This window comes from Diprion similis, chromosome 1, assembly GCF_021155765.1.
Source record: "Diprion similis isolate iyDipSimi1 chromosome 1, iyDipSimi1.1, whole genome shotgun sequence".
NCBI classification, from domain to species: Eukaryota; Metazoa; Arthropoda; class Insecta; order Hymenoptera; family Diprionidae; genus Diprion; species Diprion similis.
Window position 1 is genome coordinate 942,623 of NC_060105.1, and position 20,988 is coordinate 963,610.

At 39.7% G+C, this 20,988-nt stretch overlaps 1 protein-coding gene across 1 annotated transcript; it reads left to right on the forward strand.

Moving 5' to 3' along the window:
* Window positions 1-2,675: 2,675 nt before the first annotated feature.
* On the forward strand, window positions 2,676-19,003 carry LOC124410332 (solute carrier family 46 member 3-like). The gene is made up of 6 exons (XM_046888610.1): window positions 2,676-3,675; window positions 14,747-14,848; window positions 16,077-16,214; window positions 16,301-16,384; window positions 17,472-17,628; window positions 18,170-19,003. Exons 1-6 carry the CDS (start codon window positions 2,700-2,702, stop codon window positions 18,303-18,305), a joined length of 1,593 nt encoding a protein of 530 aa, XP_046744566.1. The 5' UTR covers window positions 2,676-2,699; the 3' UTR covers window positions 18,306-19,003.
* The last annotated feature ends 1,985 nt before the right edge of the window (window positions 19,004-20,988 follow it).

The window sequence follows — 20,988 nt, forward strand, 5'->3', positions numbered from 1 at the left end:
GATTCATTAAGCGACACTAAGACCATAAAAAATAGTGAGGCGTAAATAAACAATGTCGTAAACTAACTTCCAAGTATGTGCATATAAAATAAAAGATAACTGAGCCGCGAAGGCTACGGAGATATTGTTCTTTAAATCCTACGTGGTAATGCGAAAATAAATCAATCACCATCACCATTGCAGTATACATATAGCGTATACCAAAGGTATGCGTGTGTCCGTGAATGGCACGATTGTATTGCATAAGAGTGAGAAAACAAGAGCGAAAAATATATGATGAAAAAAAAAAAAATTTCAATTATATCTTACACGTAACTTGTGGGAGCTGATAACTTCAATGGAAACCGCAAATTAATAGATTGAAATACTTGTAAATTACAATAGATGTCGAAAAATAAAACTTTCCGCTTAAACTGTTTGATGACAAAGTGCAAACAGTTGTAAAGTATGACATTATTTCTGTTGACACTTTTCATTAACGATGAGTATCACTCGTTTTATAAATACGAGATTCGCGATGCTGCGACGATTGCCAAAAACATGGGAGGTTCTGCATGGTCGACATGAATTCACGCGTATTACGTATACATATATATATATATATATATACATATATACTTGTAAAATGTGCAGTATATATGTTCGCGAGAAGAGCGATTCTCTAATCGGATGTTGAGTAATCGAGTGAAATTGCTCGAACCTTGTAAGTCGTTGGTAAAGGTTGATGGTTGATTCATATATTTGTTTTGTATATCTGATTCAGCATAAGTGATAACGCGTTTATTTTTACCCGTACCGTCGAATATAACAGATAGTTTGAAAATTCCATAGTATTGTGTGAATTATTCTTAGTATTAAGTGTTCGGCCAGTCACGGACACGGCAACTTTCATCGTTTTACCATCGTCATATTTGTTCAGAAATTTTTTTTTTCAACTATTCACTGGCGTGAACTCTTTCTTCTGCAATGCGTGTCGTGAACCACCGTTACGTAAGGACCGAAATGCCGATGAAGTTGTTGTCCTCAATCCTAGAACTACGATAGGTAAAATAATCATCGGTTAATGTCACGTATAGTTATATAATTTCGACATCTTTACTGAACACGTTAAAACCATTCGCGTCTGAAATATTCCCCGCCGAGTTGTTTACTCTGATATTATATTACGCACAACGATGTCTCGATCGCGAAGCCGATATGAATGATGAAGACTGAAATTTAATATTTTTTTCTGTACCAAGTCAATCAGTCCGAAGCTCTGCCAAAGTTACTGGATTAACTGCGCAGAACTTTTTTTTTACCGTTGAAAGTACCTACAACTTAGACGTAAGCCGGGATTCCCAGCAGTGTGAAGTTAAAAGAAGAAGACAAACATAAGCGCAAGTGATAAATAAAAGTTAAACATTGCTTCCACAAATCCTTTTCAGAACGTGTATTTTACAACTCATCCTCTTCAAGTGACATTTAACTATGAATCAAAAAAGGGGGCAGGGGAGTCCAAGAAATCTTATGTGTTCTTACAGGGGGGTAGGGGGGTTAAAACTGACTAAAATCTTCTTTACGTAATTGATGAATGGCCCCTAGGCACCTATGTCTGTGTGACAATGATGATGATGATGATGATGATGAAGCTCTTTCCCGGGCAGATTGGGTGAAAACAAATTTTTATCTATCTTTAATTATCTAGGGTATTTTGGCGCCGTTGGTACACATCTTACTTAAGTCCAGTCCAGCGCAAGAGAGAAACTTTTTTGATAGTAGAGAAAATAGTTTTACTAGATGAAGTTTGCATTGTACCTCAACGCGCTGCTACCTACTGCTTATATACTATCAACCAAAAACTTGAATACTTATTTATCAACAAAAAAGAGACAACGGCAAACTTTATAAGTAATAAATGAAAATTTCGTTTATTAATCGATGTACAGAATAAAAATTTATTCATTCATTTGAATAGAAACTACAAAATACAATTTTTTTTTGTTGATCTGTGTAATCGATAGTTTCAAAATTTTTTTCCGTCTCAACTTTAAATTGATTTCCGCCGCACTCTTTCCAATCAAGCTGAAAATCTGAAACAATTCCAACGCTGTTTTTTCGTCATTACCTATCGAATCCAGGGGTGGGAAGTATACCTTTGAAATCAACGACCATCTACCCTTAAAATACAATATCCGTGTGCATAGCATGTGGCAATTGTTGAACGATGCTCTATAGATGTATACGTTGTACGTACAATATGTATGCACATTGATGGATATACTACAATAATCGTAGGATAATGTTTACGTCAATCTTCTAGGCGGTGTGCATCGGCCTCGTCTCTTCCGCAGGATGCCGGCGATGAGGGGGAGAGACGGAGCAACGTCGACCCAACGGCGTCGTGAAACTAGATGGCCAAACCGCTAGGGAAACCATGTAGCGAAGCAACGTCTAACCTCGGCGTCGTTGGCAGGGGGGCACACCGCAAGTGTAAGTGCGGACGGAGAACGAGGAGGAGGCATTCGTACTAGCACAGTGGTCCCGGTCATGTCGCGTTCGTCAGTAGTGCACAGGTAGCCGATACGTCAATCCGACCTGGCCGACGAACCAGCTGCGGGAAATCTGGTTCGACGCGATCGAGTTGAGTTCGCCACAACCACCCGCCGAGCATCTCGCCCCCTGATTCAGCAGTGGCGCAGCTGCCGTCTTCTCCGAAGATGACGACGAAGGAGGTCGCGAAGAAGGACGAGGTCCCCGAGAAGGGCGCCGAGGCCGATGTCGTGCCCTGGAAGTCGATGAACCTGGGACAGAAGTTCGGATTCATGGCGAGGAACGTAACCGTCGAGCCGATGGTCGCCTGCTACATTATGCCCAGCGTCCTGGCGGCCCTTGCGACGCAGAATCTGAACCTGGAGAAAGCCTGCCGGGTGAACCTCGCCTACCCGGACGACGTGTGCACGGCCCTAGCCGCCCGCAACACGAGCGGCTTCCACGACGAAGAGTTGGCCGTGCAAAAGCTCGTCGCTGGGATGCAGTCCTGGAAGACGGCGCTCCAGAGCGGCCTCCCCGCCGTCCTGATCCTCTTCATCGGCGCCTGGAGCGACCGGACCGGGCTCCGAAAGCCCTGCATGCTGGTACCGATCGTCGGCGAGTTCCTCACCAGCATTAGCTTGATAATATGCACCTACTGGTTCTACGAGCTACCCATGGAGGCTGCCGGCGCCTCCGAGGCCTTGTGGCCCGCCCTGACGGGCGGATGGTTCGCCATGTTCATGGGGATATTCAGCTACATCGGTGACGTGACGACGGTCGAGTCCCGCACCCTCCGCATCGGGGCTGTGAACGTGTTCGTCTCCCTCGGGATCCCCATCGGCATGGCGTTGTCCGGGGTGCTTTACGTCAAGATCGGGTTCTACGGCGTCTTCGCCATTTCCACCGTCTGCTACGTCCTTAGCTTCGTATACGGCGTCGTCTGTATCAAGGAGGTGCCAAGGCCTCCCTCCACCTCCACCAACGTCCAGGAGAAGAAGCCGCAGCCGAAGACCTCGATCTGGGCCTCCGTAACCGACTTTTTCGCCCTCCGGCACATCTCGGAGACATTCAAAGTCGCGTTCAAGAAAGGCGCCAACAACAGGCAGCAGAGGGTCGCTGTCCTTATGGTCATCGTTATGGTCGTCATTGGCCCGATGCACGGTGAGTTTTATTCAAGGCCTTTGGTCTACGCGGATCCTTGAGGATCATCGACGAGACTCAAAGTATGTTTGCCATGCCGTCGGTATACCGATGCTATCGCACGACGTCGAGAAGCCAAAACGCAGTCCCAACTTGCGTTAAACTGCAACCGCTAGTTTCATGATTTCTCAAAAATTAATGGCGGTAAAACAAACGAATATGTATATATTATAGCGGTTGATTTTTTTAACTTTTTTTCAGGTGCCATTCGAAAAACTTGTCACAAATACTGAAAAAGACGAATATTGCAAATATGCGAGGCGAAATGACCGTTGCCTCATTGTTGCACGCGATTCTTTATATAACAAGAGTATGTTACGCGTTTTTTCACGAAGCGTGAAATTGAGGTTAGGGTCACGGAATGTCAGACTCGTTCGCTGTGTTTGTCCACAACAGCGGATGAACGCAGTACTGGAAAGACCACTTTTAAGTCCTAGGAGTTAAAAGTGGTCTTTTCAATACTCCGCGCATGCGCATTCGCAGACTTACTCGACTGTCTGCTCTGTGTGCGGAAAACACGCGTGGGAAAAACGCGTAAAACGTGTTCGCGTCGTATAAAAAAATTGTCGTAAAACCTGGAGAAGAATATGATATTTCGGTCAAATTTTTCGAGTGGCACGTTAAAACGAAATTTGAGAAAAAAAAAATACACCACCCTAATATATAATCATACACTTGCGCAAAGTAAGTAACAGGACGTCGAATACGGCCGACTTTCGTTGTACCAGATTCTGTAACTGAGATATATTGCACCGATTGAAAAAAGGCTTAATCGCATCTCATTGTTGGTATAGTCAAGCCGTAGATCATTGCCGGATACTAGATCCAAGGTTGAAAATTGCGGTGTATCTAACAATGCGAGGATTAGTTCCAGCGAGTATATACCATCTATTCGCGAATAAAAAGGCTTGTCCAAGTGTGTGTCGTCTGTGTCCAACTGCATTATGCGAAATACGATATCCGCATGGCAGCGATCGCAACTTTGAGTTGAATCGATCAGCCTCGCAACAAATTCGATCGCAATATCATTGATCGCGATTCTGCAACTCGGTTGCGCAAGGAAATCGGTGCCGGTACGTTTCGTCGATTGTTGTGCTTAGTGAGCTGCCTGCACTTGATGTTTGTCAACGAATCGGCACCCACCGGATCAACAATCAACAATAACCCAAATTAACCGAAATATACGTACCTATAATACCTCGATTGGCGTGTATCCCGTCTACCGTTTCGAAATCGGTATAATCGCGCGCGCTTGAACAGTTGGAAGTAAAAACAAAAAATAAAAATAATAAGAAAAAAGAAAACGAAAATGAAAATAAGAAAAATAGCCAACACCGCGTTTCACCGCCTACGCGTAATGGTAGCCAACAACGGTGATCCACATCCGCTGAACATATATTTTCGAACTTATCCACTTATTTATTTTAGCATAGCTATCGGTATGTTTTCACTACATGTTATATACTCGTTTGTCGCACCACCTGAGATACATACTTGTATTATTGCTATTCCGTCTCTCTGTTTTATTTTTTACTCTACTTATACATACCTATGTACATTGCGTGTCGGTTAGCTTACTTTCTCTGCATATTATTTCCACTTTTCAGACTAGATACACAGAGTCGTAGAGCTTAGAGAAAGAGGTTGACCACCTTGGGCTTCGATGGCCACGTGCCCTGAACTTAGCAGCCGTTTTATTTTATCTAATGCAAATTAGGAGACTTAATTAAAATAGCGGAAGGTGCAAGGACCCAGCTCAATGTCACCCACAGCGTGCGTTCTCGATCGCGATGAGCGAGGAGAGAAACTGTTGTTAGTATACTTATATTAAAAATGGAAAAAAAGAGAACGAGGCAAACACAGATGCAATAACAAAGTGGAGTTACGTTACGGTCAGTAAAAATTCCACCGGTATTCAAGAGCCTGAAATAAATCGCGGCTGCATAAATAAACCGCTCGTATATAGTTGCTACTGCATTAGATCGAGTCAATGCAGCTTATCAGGCCTAATGCTTTTCGACGTGCAGAGAGCGGCGGCGGGCGGAGATCAGCTCTGCGTAGGCTTTCGAGTTGATTATGCCCACAACAAGTGCACAATCGTTTTAGATGCAATTATTATATTCAACGCCGCGCGGAGATTGAAGATGATCGGGTTACGAAGGGGATAAACAATCGCCTTTCAGCTCTTGTGGGTGTGATGGGTGTATAAGCACATTTCCACACCAATGCATTTTCCCTTCTATCTCGCCATTTTCTTATCAATTTCAATGAAAAAATTCTAAAATCTTCCTGCAGCTGTAAGTAATAAGTCCCTAAAACTCAAATTTTACCAAGTGTTTTAATTGTCTTATAAAAAAAAAAAAATAACACAAACTTTCAAAAATAGGTATGATTTCGGACCATCCAAGCTGTATCCCCCCTTCAATTAGCACTCGGATCTGGGAAAGGACTTTACTATTCGTAACAGCCGTTCCTCTTCCTATTAATAAATTAAAGACATGTCAATTGACCATGCATCCTTCGTGACGGTAATTGTCTGCCTCGTGCCTGCACCTTGTAACAGATCGTAGGTGAAAGTGAAACACCGTTTATGTAACGAACGTCGTATTGTACGAATTTTATTACCCTGTTATGTTCATGTCTATAGTAATTATCGTCGATAGATTGAGTTTGAAAGTTACCTATTCTCGGCATTGTAACGTGGGTCTGTGCAATTACACATTGCAACACTTGGCGTTGGAATGTTTTGGAAAAGTATAGAAATATTCAAGAAGAAATTCGCAATGTCACTATTCGGACAACAGAAATTGGCTGCATAAATTGAAGGTCGCTTTTTGGGATAATGACTTCAAAAATTTATCATACTTTATAACATTTTTACCGTGCGTTGGCTATAATAATTAATGATCCTCGAATTATTTATATAAAGCGCACATTAAAATGCAGCTGTAATTACTACGTACGTCATATTCTTGTTATTGTTTTTACATCCAAAACTTCATTTTGAACTGGTCAAAAAGTAAAAATATTTTGTTTTTTTTAGTAATATAATGACTATCCAATGGTTATAAATAACATTCATTTATTAATATGAATGGTTATGGATACTTGCAAAGTCATTAAAAACTGCAGGTTTTTACACAGCACAATGATGTAACGTATAATCGTGTTCAGACCATCATAATAATTGAGATTCTGTACTGTGTACATATTTTTGATATCGTTTTTCGACGATGCAAAAACGGCGATTAATCTTACTAAAGTTTTATTGATATCACCGATTGAAATTGCAATCGATGTCTGATAAAAAATAAAAAGTAATACAAAGACAAAAACTTATATAGTACTTGCAAAGTCATTAAAAACTGCAGGTTTTTACACAGCACAATGATGTAACGTATAATCGTGTTCAGACCATCATAATAATTGAGATTCTGTACTGTGTACATATTTTTGATATCGTTTTTCGACGATGCAGAAACGGCGATTAATCTTACTAAAGTTTTATTGAGATCGCCGATTGAAATTGCAATCGATGTCTGATAAAAAATAAAAAGTAATATAAAGACAAAAACTTTGATAAAGAACCTATCAATTTAAAAGAATAACAAAGTTTAATTTATTTGAAAATATTTTGAGACTACAGCTTATGTTTCTTCTATCCAAATAATTTTTGATTTCCTCTGACGGGCATCGCATTGTACGATCGAATATATCATTTGGACATCACATAAGTATGCCAATAAATTGGGACGTTTGAATTAACGTAATTTTAGGCGGTTAAAGACAAAAAAAATGTATGATCGAAATTGAGTTGCTTCATTGATTTGAAAGATATTATAAGTTTAATCTTAGGGAGAAAATATTTTCGAGTTTCCTTGAAATAAAAACCGCTCGAACATTTGAATTAACGCATAGATACTTGAATCGGTAAATTATTTGATTAAATCGAATCGGAAGTCCAATAAATTACTTGTTCGCGTTGACGACATTTTTTCTCTCAGTACACTCGCGAATTATCATTTCAAAGATATGATTACGCACAGCAGGATGCAGGCGGTAAGCAATTTGCATTATTGAAGAGCATGTAAAATGCTGTGAAATTGTTACATATACCTATTTCACCGCAGGCCAAAAATCATTCGAACGAGATATTTTTGCATTTTTTCTTCTCACGCTTTGGGTCAAGTTACAGACACGTTCGTTGTTTCAATGCAAATTTCACAGAGATTTAAATTACCACGCGTGTGCCGTACCAGCGAGCGAGAAACTAAGAATACAAAATGAGAAGTCCAAGTTGAGCATTAATGTCTCTGGCGGTTCTGCACGCAACGGAAACGCCGACTAACAGCTCTAAAGTGGACACTTTTGCGGAAAATCAACCGGTTAAGACGCGCCAAGGAGTTTATAAGCTCTAGCCCACGCGGGAGGCGAAACCTTGCCTAATCAACCCCCGAGGTCATTCCATGCATTACACCTAAATAGCGTGTCACGGCGTGCGCGTGTACGCATCATTACCCCAACTCGAAATTTAGCGTCTACTTGGCCAACCCTACGTAGGGTTTGAAGGTAGTCGAATAGGTTCTATTCCAATGCGATATCAAACCCTACTTTGACGATAAAAACCAAGTTTAGGGTCAAGCTAGGGTCTGCTTAGAACCTCCTTCAACCCTCCAGAGGTAGTACAGTAGTTCCGTGTATAAATAAATTTTGGAATTTTGTATTTATATTAACTTGAAACTCCTGTTTTCAAAGTTTAAGAGTTTGAGACTCGACGTAGGATTTGTAGGTTCAGTTTCCTTCAAAGTAGGTTTATGTGAACCTTGATGGGGTGAATCGTGGGGGTTGAATTTTGACTCGGGATGTCCTGACCTTTCGAAATATCAATCGAAAGTTGGACAATAAGCTAAAAATAATCGATGCACCGATTAATCGAGTCCAAAAAAATAATCGAGCATGACTCGATTGATCGGTAAAAATTAATCGACTAATAAGACATTTCTGATTTTTTTTTAAACGGTATATTTGAAAGGAAAATTCCATAAATTTCAGCACGCTGTCTTACTAGTGAAGAGATTTCTTCATAATTTATAGTTTGATTAAAAATATTTTTAAATTTCAGGTAAGAATGTTCATTTATCTTTCACTTATTATAGCAAACAGGTGCTTAGTGAGTACGACAATGATAATAATTGATGCTTTAATCACACAAATTGATATTCTATCTATCTAAAAACAATCCAGTTTGAAAAATAACCGATTATACTCGATTAATCGTGAAAAAATAATCATTTTAATCAAAAATCGAAAATATCAGACTCCAAAATAACCGCAAGGTGCTTTCTCTCGGCGATTCGTTACTCTCATTTTGCATCATTATCTGTATAGATAAATCCAGTCCAACATGCCACTCTACAGGTTTGGGTCAGGGCCGCGTTTTAGTTATTTAGATATCTCGAACCGCCTGAGGCCCCTTGATAGTGTGGTTTGAGTATACATGGTGTGCCTAGAACTCTTACGACACGCGCCTTTCTTCGAGGTTAAAGCCTTTAAGTGAGATGTGTACCAACTGTTTAAAAAAATCCCTATAATGTTAGAGAATTATTTTTCTGGCGAACGCTATCCTGCTGGGTAACGGCATCATGTATAGTTGGTGGTGTGAGTCCCGCTCATTTTTTCCCCAGGCAGATTCAACGTCACAACAATAAATCACCACCGATCTAGGGTATTTTGGCACCGCTGGTACACATCTTACTTAAGTCCAATCCAGCGCGAGAAAGAAACTTTTTTTTTTTTTTTGGAGAAAGAAGCTGCGCTCCTAGGCACACCGTGTATACTCACACGACGTTTGGTAGGCGCGGTAAGAACACAACGTGCGACGACCGGCGCAGCGGCCGGAGGCGTTGATTCGCCTTACTGGTTTCGCGCTGATCAGACTTACTTCCACATCACGAGACGTGCGCAATATCTTAATCGCGATCTCTCGACTTGTGTATCAATGTGTACCTACTTCACTTTTCGTCCAATCATCGTCATAGTCGTCATCGTCGTTGACTCGCCGTCACCGCCGCACGCCGGTTTGTTGCCGTTGAATGAAAATCACTTGGAGAATGATTTGCATACTAAATTATACCGCGCAACCTCCTGTCTAACTGTATACCCGGTCAATGATGTCTATCTCTAAAGATTCGATTTGAAATTAGGTCGTCAGGAATGAAATCACGAAATTTAGAACCGCGCTGAAATGCTGCCTCGTCTTACGTTACACGCATACGATGTCTACATACCAACGTACGCTCGCGGTTGTAAAACTTTCTCAAATCGGAATGCGAATGGGAGAAGACTACGAGTCGCCTTTGAAAAATATTTCGTTTCTTGGAAGTTGCGGGCAGGTCATGACCAGCGTTATACGTCAAAATCCTGCATCGTTTTAACTTGTATTCCACCTGTCGTCACCGTTTTTTACTCCCATGCATCAAAACACAGCGCGTTTGGTGGTCCTAATATCTATAAATGCGAATCTGAATTATCGATGGATTCTAACCGGTTTTTGAAGTTATTGTTGTTGTTTTCTTTCTTTTTTTTTTTTTTACTCTTTTTTCAACCCGTTACAGTTAATCGAGTTCAATTCTTCTTAGCTTGACCCACTCACAGCTTGAACTGGTAACGAATTAACAGTCCTGTTTGTACAGTAAAGAAGCGAAAAAGAACGCGTTGCATAATCTCCGCCGTGTGTGTGTAGATAATTAATAAAAGTGTGAACCTTTAAGTTGAAATGAACTTGTACTACCGTCGACTCGATATTACCCGATAAGGCCTGAGTTAGATTCGATCTGACGGTTCGTGGGGGAAAAAAAAATTGTCTCTAAAACCAGGCCGGTTTGTCCAAGATGTGGTTTATATAAACTAGGGTGAAAAAAAAATTGAACACCTGGATCAACGAATTTTGCTCATGGAATTGATTCTGCAATTATCGTTGACTCATTTTCTATTTGGCTTTTATATTTTCGCGCTTGGTCTACAGATCCTAGATAAACTTACAACCTATAGTTAGACATCGCCGGCAGGAATTAAACCCGCATTAAACCCACTCATGTCCCTCGAATGCTCGACTTATGCAAATGTTGACTAATAATCAGCGATTCCGCTAACTTTTGCAGGGCTAACGGTAACGTCTTATTGTTAACGAGACGTCGGACCGACGAGTCGCCTCTCGGAGCGTCGAAAGACTCGAAAGGTCGCGCGGTAAGGAGAACAAAGTATAATTTGATAAAGACCGTGGCTGAGCGGAAACGATTTGATGAAGGCTTTAATAAGTGGGCTTGTTGTGTAACTTTACTTCTACATGCCCGTATGTCGCGTACATAATAGTACAACGTATACGCAACCAAACGCAGAGGCACCTGTTCGTGCAAAACGCCACGTATCGATAGTCCGTTATCACTTCCTTCCACGATTCTTATTTCATTGTTAAACGCTGTCCTTAATCCCGTATTCACGGAAGGTGTCTAAACGCTGCATAGAAGAAAAATCGCGACATGTTAGCCATCCTTTTCCGCATCTGCACCTGCAGATTTTTTTACCTAAATGAATTATTTATTCGTCATTGGTGGTCAAGTTTATTGCTTGAAGGCTGCAACCCAGACGCCGACGTCAGATTCGACGCTACAGAAGTGCGGATTTGTTCCTCAATTCTTTTGGCTTTCCTGAGTAAGGCAGGGATCGCAGATTATATACTCGTGAAATAAAATTTTATCGAAAATAACAGTTTTGAATCGTCCATAAAAACGCTCGTTTTATAGAGGAATTAATAAATCGATCATATTGAGTGAAAATGCTCGGAGGAATGTATAATTGTATATAATGTGGGTAGAGAAAAAAGAAAAAAATTACAAATTAGCCTCTTCATCGTCAATTCTTACAGTCTGCATACCTATATGATTTTTTTTTCTTTTCTTTTTTTCTATATGAACCGTAAGAGAATCGTACAAATTTTGATTTACGTTCGTGATTACGGCGTAATATTTATGCCAGGTATACGCCTCGAGTAATAACAATATTTGCCTGCAGTAATAATAACGGCACTAGTTTTTTTCCATTCGAACTTTCGATGCGTGCTGAATCGTGTCCGCAGAGTGCGAATTAAGGTGCGGAACCTTCGATTATTATAGAACGATAATACTATTGGAGGACGCAGATTTCCATAGATTTCGAACGATTTTCTCTAGTTCGTGTACTTCGCGGAGTTTTCACCATCTACGCGAATAAATAGAAAACTGCACGCTCATTAGGCGGCAAGAGAGGTAGAAACATTGTTCCTATAATTGTTGTAGGTGTAAAAAATTCTGGGTCATTCTGCAGCCTTTGTACGATTATTACTGGTCTGCAGAAAAATAATTCTTTTATCTTTCCTTATTATTATATGTGATTATAATAGATTTGATGCTCTCGAATCGAAATATGATAATTAAAAATATTTACCTATTTTTTATTATAGATTAAAATCAAACACTAATGACAGCGACAATATATATACATAATAAAAAAAGTTATAAAGTTAAATAGTTTAAACAAAATAAAAAATCTGCAAGTATTATTTCCGAGCATTTTCCGTCGTATCGACAACCTACGTGCAATATGTCCTAGATTTACTATTTCAATGGTTTAAAGTAGTGTAAATGCAAAGCAAAATACAACAATTTTGAACAATAAAAAAAAGGAAGGAAAAATCGTGTCACGTAATATGTACGTGACAGCAAAAAATGGAAAGCAGATATAGAATCGGAACGTTAAAAGCTAACGCTGCATTGATACGTCAAAAACAAAATTGAATTTTGTCCGCTCTTTGTAGTAACCGGCGATAAGCGGTTGAATAATCATATAGTTACGGATTGTCCAGCTGTACGAACGCGTACATCGTTATTTTGCAAGACACGTAGTACGTTTACGTACTACGTTTCTCCAGTGTACACGCATGCAGGCTTCCACTTATGACTTTTATTTCTTTAAGGAATTTATTTCTCCGCGGTATCGCAATTCCGAATTACTGCGCGCTCGTCGTTTGCAAAAAATTTATCACATCGCGATTGGACACGCTTTTCGATCATTTTACCGGTGGAATGAATATAAATAAATAAAATGTTCTCACGCAAGTTCGTGCTGTCGAATATAGGTACGTCGGACACGGCAGTTATAATCGCAAATTTTTTACCCAGCTTTAAACAAGTGTAAGAATGACTTGGAGGGAATATTTGCGAATTTGCTTCCGTGCCGTATAATTGTTTTGACAATTATTTATTTATCATCAACTATTCGCAGTGTCAATTGAATAATATGACCTTTTTCTTGTAGCCCGAATTAAAATCGTGCAAGGAATTGCCATGCTTGTTAAAATAATGAAGTTATCTCAGGCGATTTTCTACTGATTTTGAACTACAGAATATTACTTAATTATACTTGTTAGACGTATTTGCCAGAGGTTTTTCTCGGATTTGGGACAAGGTAACGCAGCTGCTCGTTCTCCCTATTATAATATACTTTTGCAGTAAACGGCAGCGAAGATCGTTTTACCTCGGTACAGTTTTCAGCGTGCATTGCATACGTAATATTCCAACAATGCATTCGCCCCGTTTAACTTTGCTACTAATTTTCTCCGCCCGAAATGACAACCGTAATAACCGGAAACCGTATTAAACTCTGTTCGATTCGCTCCGGACTTGTATCTGCGGGCTAAAAAAGGATCAGGTTTCGATAACCTCGAATAACATTTTTTACCTATCCTTTTTTTTTGCGCTAAAATAAGCACTCGATTTTCGGTCCGCGAAGTCCGGTATATTCGGGATTGTCATGTTTAACGATCGATGAACGTTCTTTATCCGTACCTGTCATAACCGATTCTTCGGCATGAAAAAACATTTACCATGGAAATAATATATGATACAGATATATTGCATGCAGATTTTTTTACGCTTGAGATCAGCTGATATGTCAGCTGGGTGAAGGATCCGACGAATTGTAATCGTTGAATATATATAATATTACTTGTCCGATATAGATTTTTGTTGCTTGTTATAACTTACATGTATATTTTTTCCGCCGGATCGTTCTTGGCCAGTTTTAATCCACCTTGACACCGAACGACGCTTTAATTTTATTGCCATCTGTGAAGAATGACATATCGTGAACAATCTAGTCTACCGAACATAATGCGATGCGATTGCATAGGCAGGTGATAATAATATCCCGGAATCGAGCTAGTCAAAAGGGTAATAATAAGTCTGGAGGACGTGTAATTACAACGTGCCATAAACCTCGATAAAACTCACATCTTTACGTCTGAAATTCTACCGATTACATCGATTTTTCGCTTCTCCGTGCGTGTGAAAAAAATCTGTTAATTGCATATGAAACCCGGTGCGTGTTCAAGCAGACCATAAATTTCTAACTTCGAATATCAGAAAAACTGGTTCCCGACTATGCTGGGTGTTGCGATGGGTGTCATGCATTCGAATATCTTCTTCAGTCGTATCAGTCGGCAATTTTCGGACCGTGCGTCGTTAAGTAAAAAGCAAAACAACTATATAATGTATAATCAGACTTTCGCAATCGACGTGAAAGCTTGGCCTATGATCCGGGAATCGATCCGGGATCAAGTGATATTATATCACGTTAAGACCAGTATCGTATGTTGCGGTGCTGTAACGTTCCTGCCCATTTTTTTCACCTTGGATACACCCGGCTGTCATCCAAGACGTGTCGTGAATTTTTTCAGCTCATCTCATCCCGTGTCAACAAAACTTATACTTGCAAATTGGTTAAATTCAAAGGTGCCGATTTGTGCCAATGACGCGCGGCAATATCGCGTGAACGTGAAGTGTTTGGGAATGAATGAGGACCAAGCAATCACCGATGGCACGGCACTGCGCCTCTTGGTTATCCTACTTTATTTTTGATTTGCTGTTTCTTTTATCTGGACGTAGCCGCAAGCATCGTATTCATTATTCACCATTCATTCGTTTATGTTATGTTCCAGGTGAGATGGCGGTGATGTACTTGTTCACCAGGTACCGATTCAACTGGAACGAAGTCCAGTTCAGCATGTTTTCCACCTACAGTATGCTGACAAATCTGGCCGGTTGGTATAATTTAGTAATAAATATTATCTTATTTAGGTTGGATTTCTAAAATCATGGACTCTAATGGACCAAAACCAATGCGATAATTGTCATTGTTGTTTGTTTGCTCCTGCATTTTGCATCGCGATTATTCCTATTATTCGCGTATATTCTCACTACAGCCGCCTTCGAAAATGGTACAAAAAAAAAAAAAAAAAAAACAACCGATTACTATTTTTTTTTCTCACCTGACATAATTGATCAATCGCGTACGTCCTCTCACTGTTGAAAAGACAAGGAAATTTTTTTTTCACTTTAACCTGAAGTGTCTCTTCGATTATTAGCCAGAAAAATCACGGCACATGACCAGCTTTCTTTTTTATCCTTTTTTATCTTCCGCAATTCCATTTTTCTTCGCCTGTTATGGACTAAGACAAGGTTCCAGTATTCATATTAGGTAACGTAACTCCTCGTACAACTGTTAACTGTACTCCGGGATGCTTGGGTACAATCAATCAATCAATCGACCCACCACAGTCTTGATGGGCTGCTCGATGTCTCGAGGATAAACAATAAACATTTATGTGATTATCTTGTATAATAAAAACTATTATACAACGACGAGAATCGCAAATAGCGCTTTCGAAAGCATTCAACGCCGCGTCGAGTGTTATCAAGCACATATGTCGCAGGTGTACTGTATACATCACATCACGTATTCGTATCCTGCGAATGACTATCTCCGATGAAAGGAACGCAGACATATGCATAGTCATTTCCATAATACACACCGCATTATGTAATGTTAACAGTAAACGGATAAACTTGAATGCCTATGAATATACCTTCCGGATATTGTACATTAAATCAGATCTAATCTCATGTCATTGGAATAAAACACTGTACATACTACGAACCACATTTATTATATGTGTACGTATATGCCGGAGTTGTAACGTGTAATTACGGTACTGATGCTGAGGAACGCGTGCCCTATGACTCCGTCGTAATTTGCCAAATGAATCGTAATTCGTTAAACTGTAATTAGAAGGTACAATTTCCAACCGTCAGGATTTGAATTACAATGAGTGCCGATGAGCTCACGTATGGTCTTACTTTGAATTTGACCGAGCAGTGAACCGTAAGGTCTCGGACTTTGCTCTGAAAAATGAATTGCTAATCCAGTATCTACCGTGGATCGTCGAACATGGTTTAGTCATTTTTAACACTTGAACGTTTATTGTCCAGGAACGATGGTTTCGATCGGGGTGTTCAGTCACCTCTTGAAGATCGACGATGCATTGGTGGGCGTGATGAGCTGCATGAGTAAAATCCTCGCCAGTTTTGTCTACGCATTTGCGAGCACCGATTGGATGATATACTTAGGTTTGTTGATGAACATTGAAACGTGCAGCCGAAGCTGATTGCATCTCACGGCGATTATCACGCGTTCATTATGTGCTTACTTTCAGCTCCTCTGGTCGAGATCGTAAACGGCACGTCGTTCATCGCCATGAGATCTATAGCCTCGAAGCTTGTGCCTACCGACGAGCTGGGTGAGTAGCGTCAGTATAAAACGCGATGATCATGATCTATGCAAGCGTGCATGGCGTGATCTATAGCGCCGTGTGGACAAAGCTATATATACAACAGTGTAATGGGTATGTGATTCCTGGAAATCATAGAGCATGGATTATATAATTTTATTCACAATGAGCCGGGTTGTCGGCTTTGTCTGCACGACTCCTATCACGGTACCAATCAGCGAAGCACTTCGCAAACCGGCAACATCATTCGATAAAATAACACTGCGGTATACATGAACGAACCTTTATTATCCTCGGAACGCATTCATTTCCATTACGCAAGAGTGCTTTACGCGGGCGCAGTTAACGGCTAACTGCAACCGCGACTTCTTCTCGACGAAGGACGTCGATCCTACAGGTTTCAAGAGTTAGAAACCAGTTGAGGTCAAGGACATCCTTCGAGCCGATCAACGGTCCGATTATATGTGCATTCCGCATATGGAGCATTCCGTGTCAACTTGTCCAGGTCCGAATCCTCCTAGTTTTCGTTTATCTCGATTTTCGTTTTCGGTGTTGTAGGACCTGAAAAACGTTTGAAATTTCTGAGTAAGTACTGTCGATAATCGTGAAAAAATACCAAAAGTGCGACATTTTATTACGAACATTTTGGCAAAAGATCCATGATTGTAAACGATCTTATTTTTGGTATTTTTTTCCGAGTTTACAATTTGAACATTTTTTTGCGACTTTCAATAGTCATTACTTGTTGAAAGTTTTTCAGAAAAATGGAAAAAGCAATTAATTCGGGCATTTTTGAGGTCCTTCGATATCCACAAAAAATTTGGGCAAAAACGAAACAAATGAGGATCCGCACCTGGTCGAATTCACTTGGAATGACTAATTGGCACACATTATGCATCTTCAATTTCAGAAACGCGATGGCGATCATCCAACGTGTTTTCTATTTCGCAGAACTTTTTACGTTGATGATTTGAAAAAACACAGTGAATATGTCTTGAAAAATTGCTTAGTCTATAATAAAATATTATATCACTGAGATAGGTACGCAGTGGAATTTTAACGCGCAGATTAATCAACTACTTTGCACTCTTTGCAGGCAAAGTCAACTCTTTATTCGGCGTTTGCGAAGCACTAATGCCGTTGGTTTACGGCCCCATGTACAGTTCCGTTTATGCCGCCACCATGAACACGCTTCCTGGGGCATTTTTCCTCCTAGGCGGGGGACTCACTATTCCAGCTGTTATTCTATTTCTGTAAGTATTTCGCCACAATTGTCTGCACTGTAATTATATGCTTCAACTTTTCGTTACATGCGCAATTCATCCGCACCATGATGACCGACCTCGTCGGTTTTCTACGCGTTGTCTGTTCATGATCCGTGTAATTGTTGTTGTTTTTTACATTTTCTTATTCCCCGTCATTAACGAGTAATTTGGTACCTACTGTGTACGTACTTACATGCTATGCTCACGTAACGAATCATTTATACACGTGTAGCAAAACCACTCGACGATTCGGATCCATTGTATAAATGAAAGGTCGTATCTCATGGATAAATATAAAAACATATGTCTACTACATCGAAAGAATCCGTGCTTGATAATGAAAGTAATTTTCTTATTCCGTCTTCGTCTGCGTTAACTTAAGATCAAAAGCTAATAGCTTGCGCCAGAGATGAGCGGTTTATTCCTATGTATTCCCGTTTTGGCACCGATTCTTGCTTCACCGCAACTCGTTTTGTATTTCAATAAGCCGATTAGAATTGTTATGAAACTTTTAAACTTGTCCGAATAGATGGCTTTACACCGAACACAGAGCGGATCGGAAACGGGCTGAAGAAGAGAAGAAACAGGAGACGGAAAAACCGTCCGAAGGATCGGAAGCACCTCGAGGTTTAGATAATGGGGCCTTTGAGACGGAGGCATTGTGACGTGTGAAAAATATTAACACGGATTTTAGTCGCCATTTTTCTCACTCGAGAGGCTTGCTACTTGTTGGAGGTTCGGAGCAGAGCCTGAGCGGTAGATAAACGTTGAAAATCTTCCAGGTTCAATGTAACTCGACGGTTTTGATCCCGCTGTATTGATTTACTTCGGTAATCAAATTCCGTTTTTTATTCCAATCTGAAATGTCCGAAGGAAATTTAACGAATTATCGAGTTGCAATGTGGCATGAGCTGCAATATTTCAATGTGATGATGACGTTTGATTTAAATGATTCCACGCTGTTTTTCGTGTTTCTAAAAACGTTCGGAAAACTGATAATTTAAACATTATTCCCCAACTTCACCTGTATACGTATTATATCTGTAAATATTTCCAACTCTCGGATAAACGGTGGGTACGATAAAATTGAACTTACAAACATCGCTTTGCAGCACAGAGCATATTTTAATTAATTTAATATACAAGAATATAGGAGATTAAAGTAAAATTTTAGGTAGGTGTAAAGTAACTAGGTATAGTATTATTAGTCAGGGTTTGCGAAAACCGTTTAGAGACAGGTGGATAAAATGACAAATGATTTTATTCTCGTTCAGCATACACGGTACAACTTTGTAGAAATGTTAGATTGACAATTAGCCAAAATTACGTTATTTTAATATACGTAACGTACACATACAGCTTACAAAAAAACGGTGTGCCTTCCACGAGTAGATTGTACAGTATATAGTGATGTAGGTATTCAAAATAGGATCTAGGTATATATATATGTCTGTATATATATATATATATATATATATATATATATATATATACATATATATGTATATATATCATACTCTTACTCTTATGTATAAATCTATAATTTATATTCCATTGACGTCCTCTTTTTTTGATATATCCCGATTAAATGAATATACTCAACAAAAATTAGTACGACGATGAAAATAAATCCAGAAATTGAGAATATATTGCTCGTTATGTTGATTCGACGGTATATACGCGCAGGCATCGTTGTAATTAGACAATGTATTTATGCTGTACATGATATATTTTTGTACACACAGCAAAATTGATTCTCCAAGTGGATACATATGCCTACCGTGCGGTTAGCAATGAAATCTAAATTAATCTACGACAGAATCAACATCGCTGGGTGTACATAGTGAATGAAAGAAAATGTAATTGATGTCATTATCAAGATGGACTAACGTAATTATAAAATGAAATTTATACCGTCACATCATTCATGCGGGTAAATTGCATCAATTATTAAGTACTTAACTAGATTACGTATACATGAATTGAAACAGAAAAAAACGATATATGATACATATACTCACAATAATTATATGTGATTAAATGTTATTATATTTTCGAGGTAGCAGTGCTTACACCTTTTCATTATTCTTATCTGCCTGCAGTTGAATTTTATGAGCAATTAATGTGGTATGCAAGTACAGTTTTTCAAACCAGTTGTTTGCAAAGCCGTAAAAATTCATGACTCTTGTAATCGTATGTTAGTTTCATTAGAAATACCCATATACGATTAAAAAACATCACCGCCTATATTATATATCCCTAAGTATTAACATTTATATTGTTTAAACGTTATCATTATTAAGCTTTAGGTATTTTTTTTGTGATATATAGTAATATATAATTTTCTATTCAACTAAACATATGTATAATAAATTCTAAATATATATTTAAAAATATGTTATGATATTTCATTTATAATACATTATAGGTACATGAATTAACAGTCGAACATTTCTCGGCCGCTCGGTCTTATTCCATTGTTAGAATTAGCAATGCTAACCGTATCATCTGTTCGATCGACAACACAAATTACTGTCTTAATAAAGAAATTCACTAATTTTACCATTAATATTCACGACAATATGACCTGAATCTGTAAGGCGTGCAACATACACATACGTAAATTGAGTTGCCTACCGGCAGGCGCCATTCCCACCAATGGTAGCGTTACGTGGATTTCATAACAAAAGACGATAGTCTTCTGTCTTCAGTTCAATTTGTGTTGCATACAGCCAGGCGTTACACAACTATCTCATTTTGTTTTTCTACTCTTATCGACAGTAGATCAATCGACGGTTGATGCTTTAGTACAAGAAATGACGTTAGCATCGCTGCCTACGCTGCGACAATCAAAGCCATCAAAGTCGCCCGATCTCTGTCTGTGGTCGAGGCGATTGCTGATTCTTATATGTCTATGGCTGATGGCGGTGAACAATCGTAATAGTAACTTCGGGTCACATTATTTGATCAGTGGTTAGTACTGATCACTTTTCCCACCCTTTTCTTCGAGCCGTTCGCTGAGTCTGCGCTGCCCGATTTAACTCATCTAACGGCGAATCGGCCGCATGGTAGAGGGTTTGCAGCTGTACTGAACATTACTTCTGTTTATTTAAAACTTTCTGTTCTACGTCTGTACACGTATTCGACTCGCAGTTTGGTTTGAACTGTTGTTTTTACCCGAGGACAGTTGGACACGCCACCACACCAGCCACACGGACGTCAATCACAGTCATTCAAGTGTATTCTCCGAAGTCTCCGATTCCCAGAGGACGGGCCGCGCACTGCCCACTGACAATGAGTGGCGTGATCAGTTGAACACTCCGTCGTTAGTCGTCGGTTGTCGCTGGT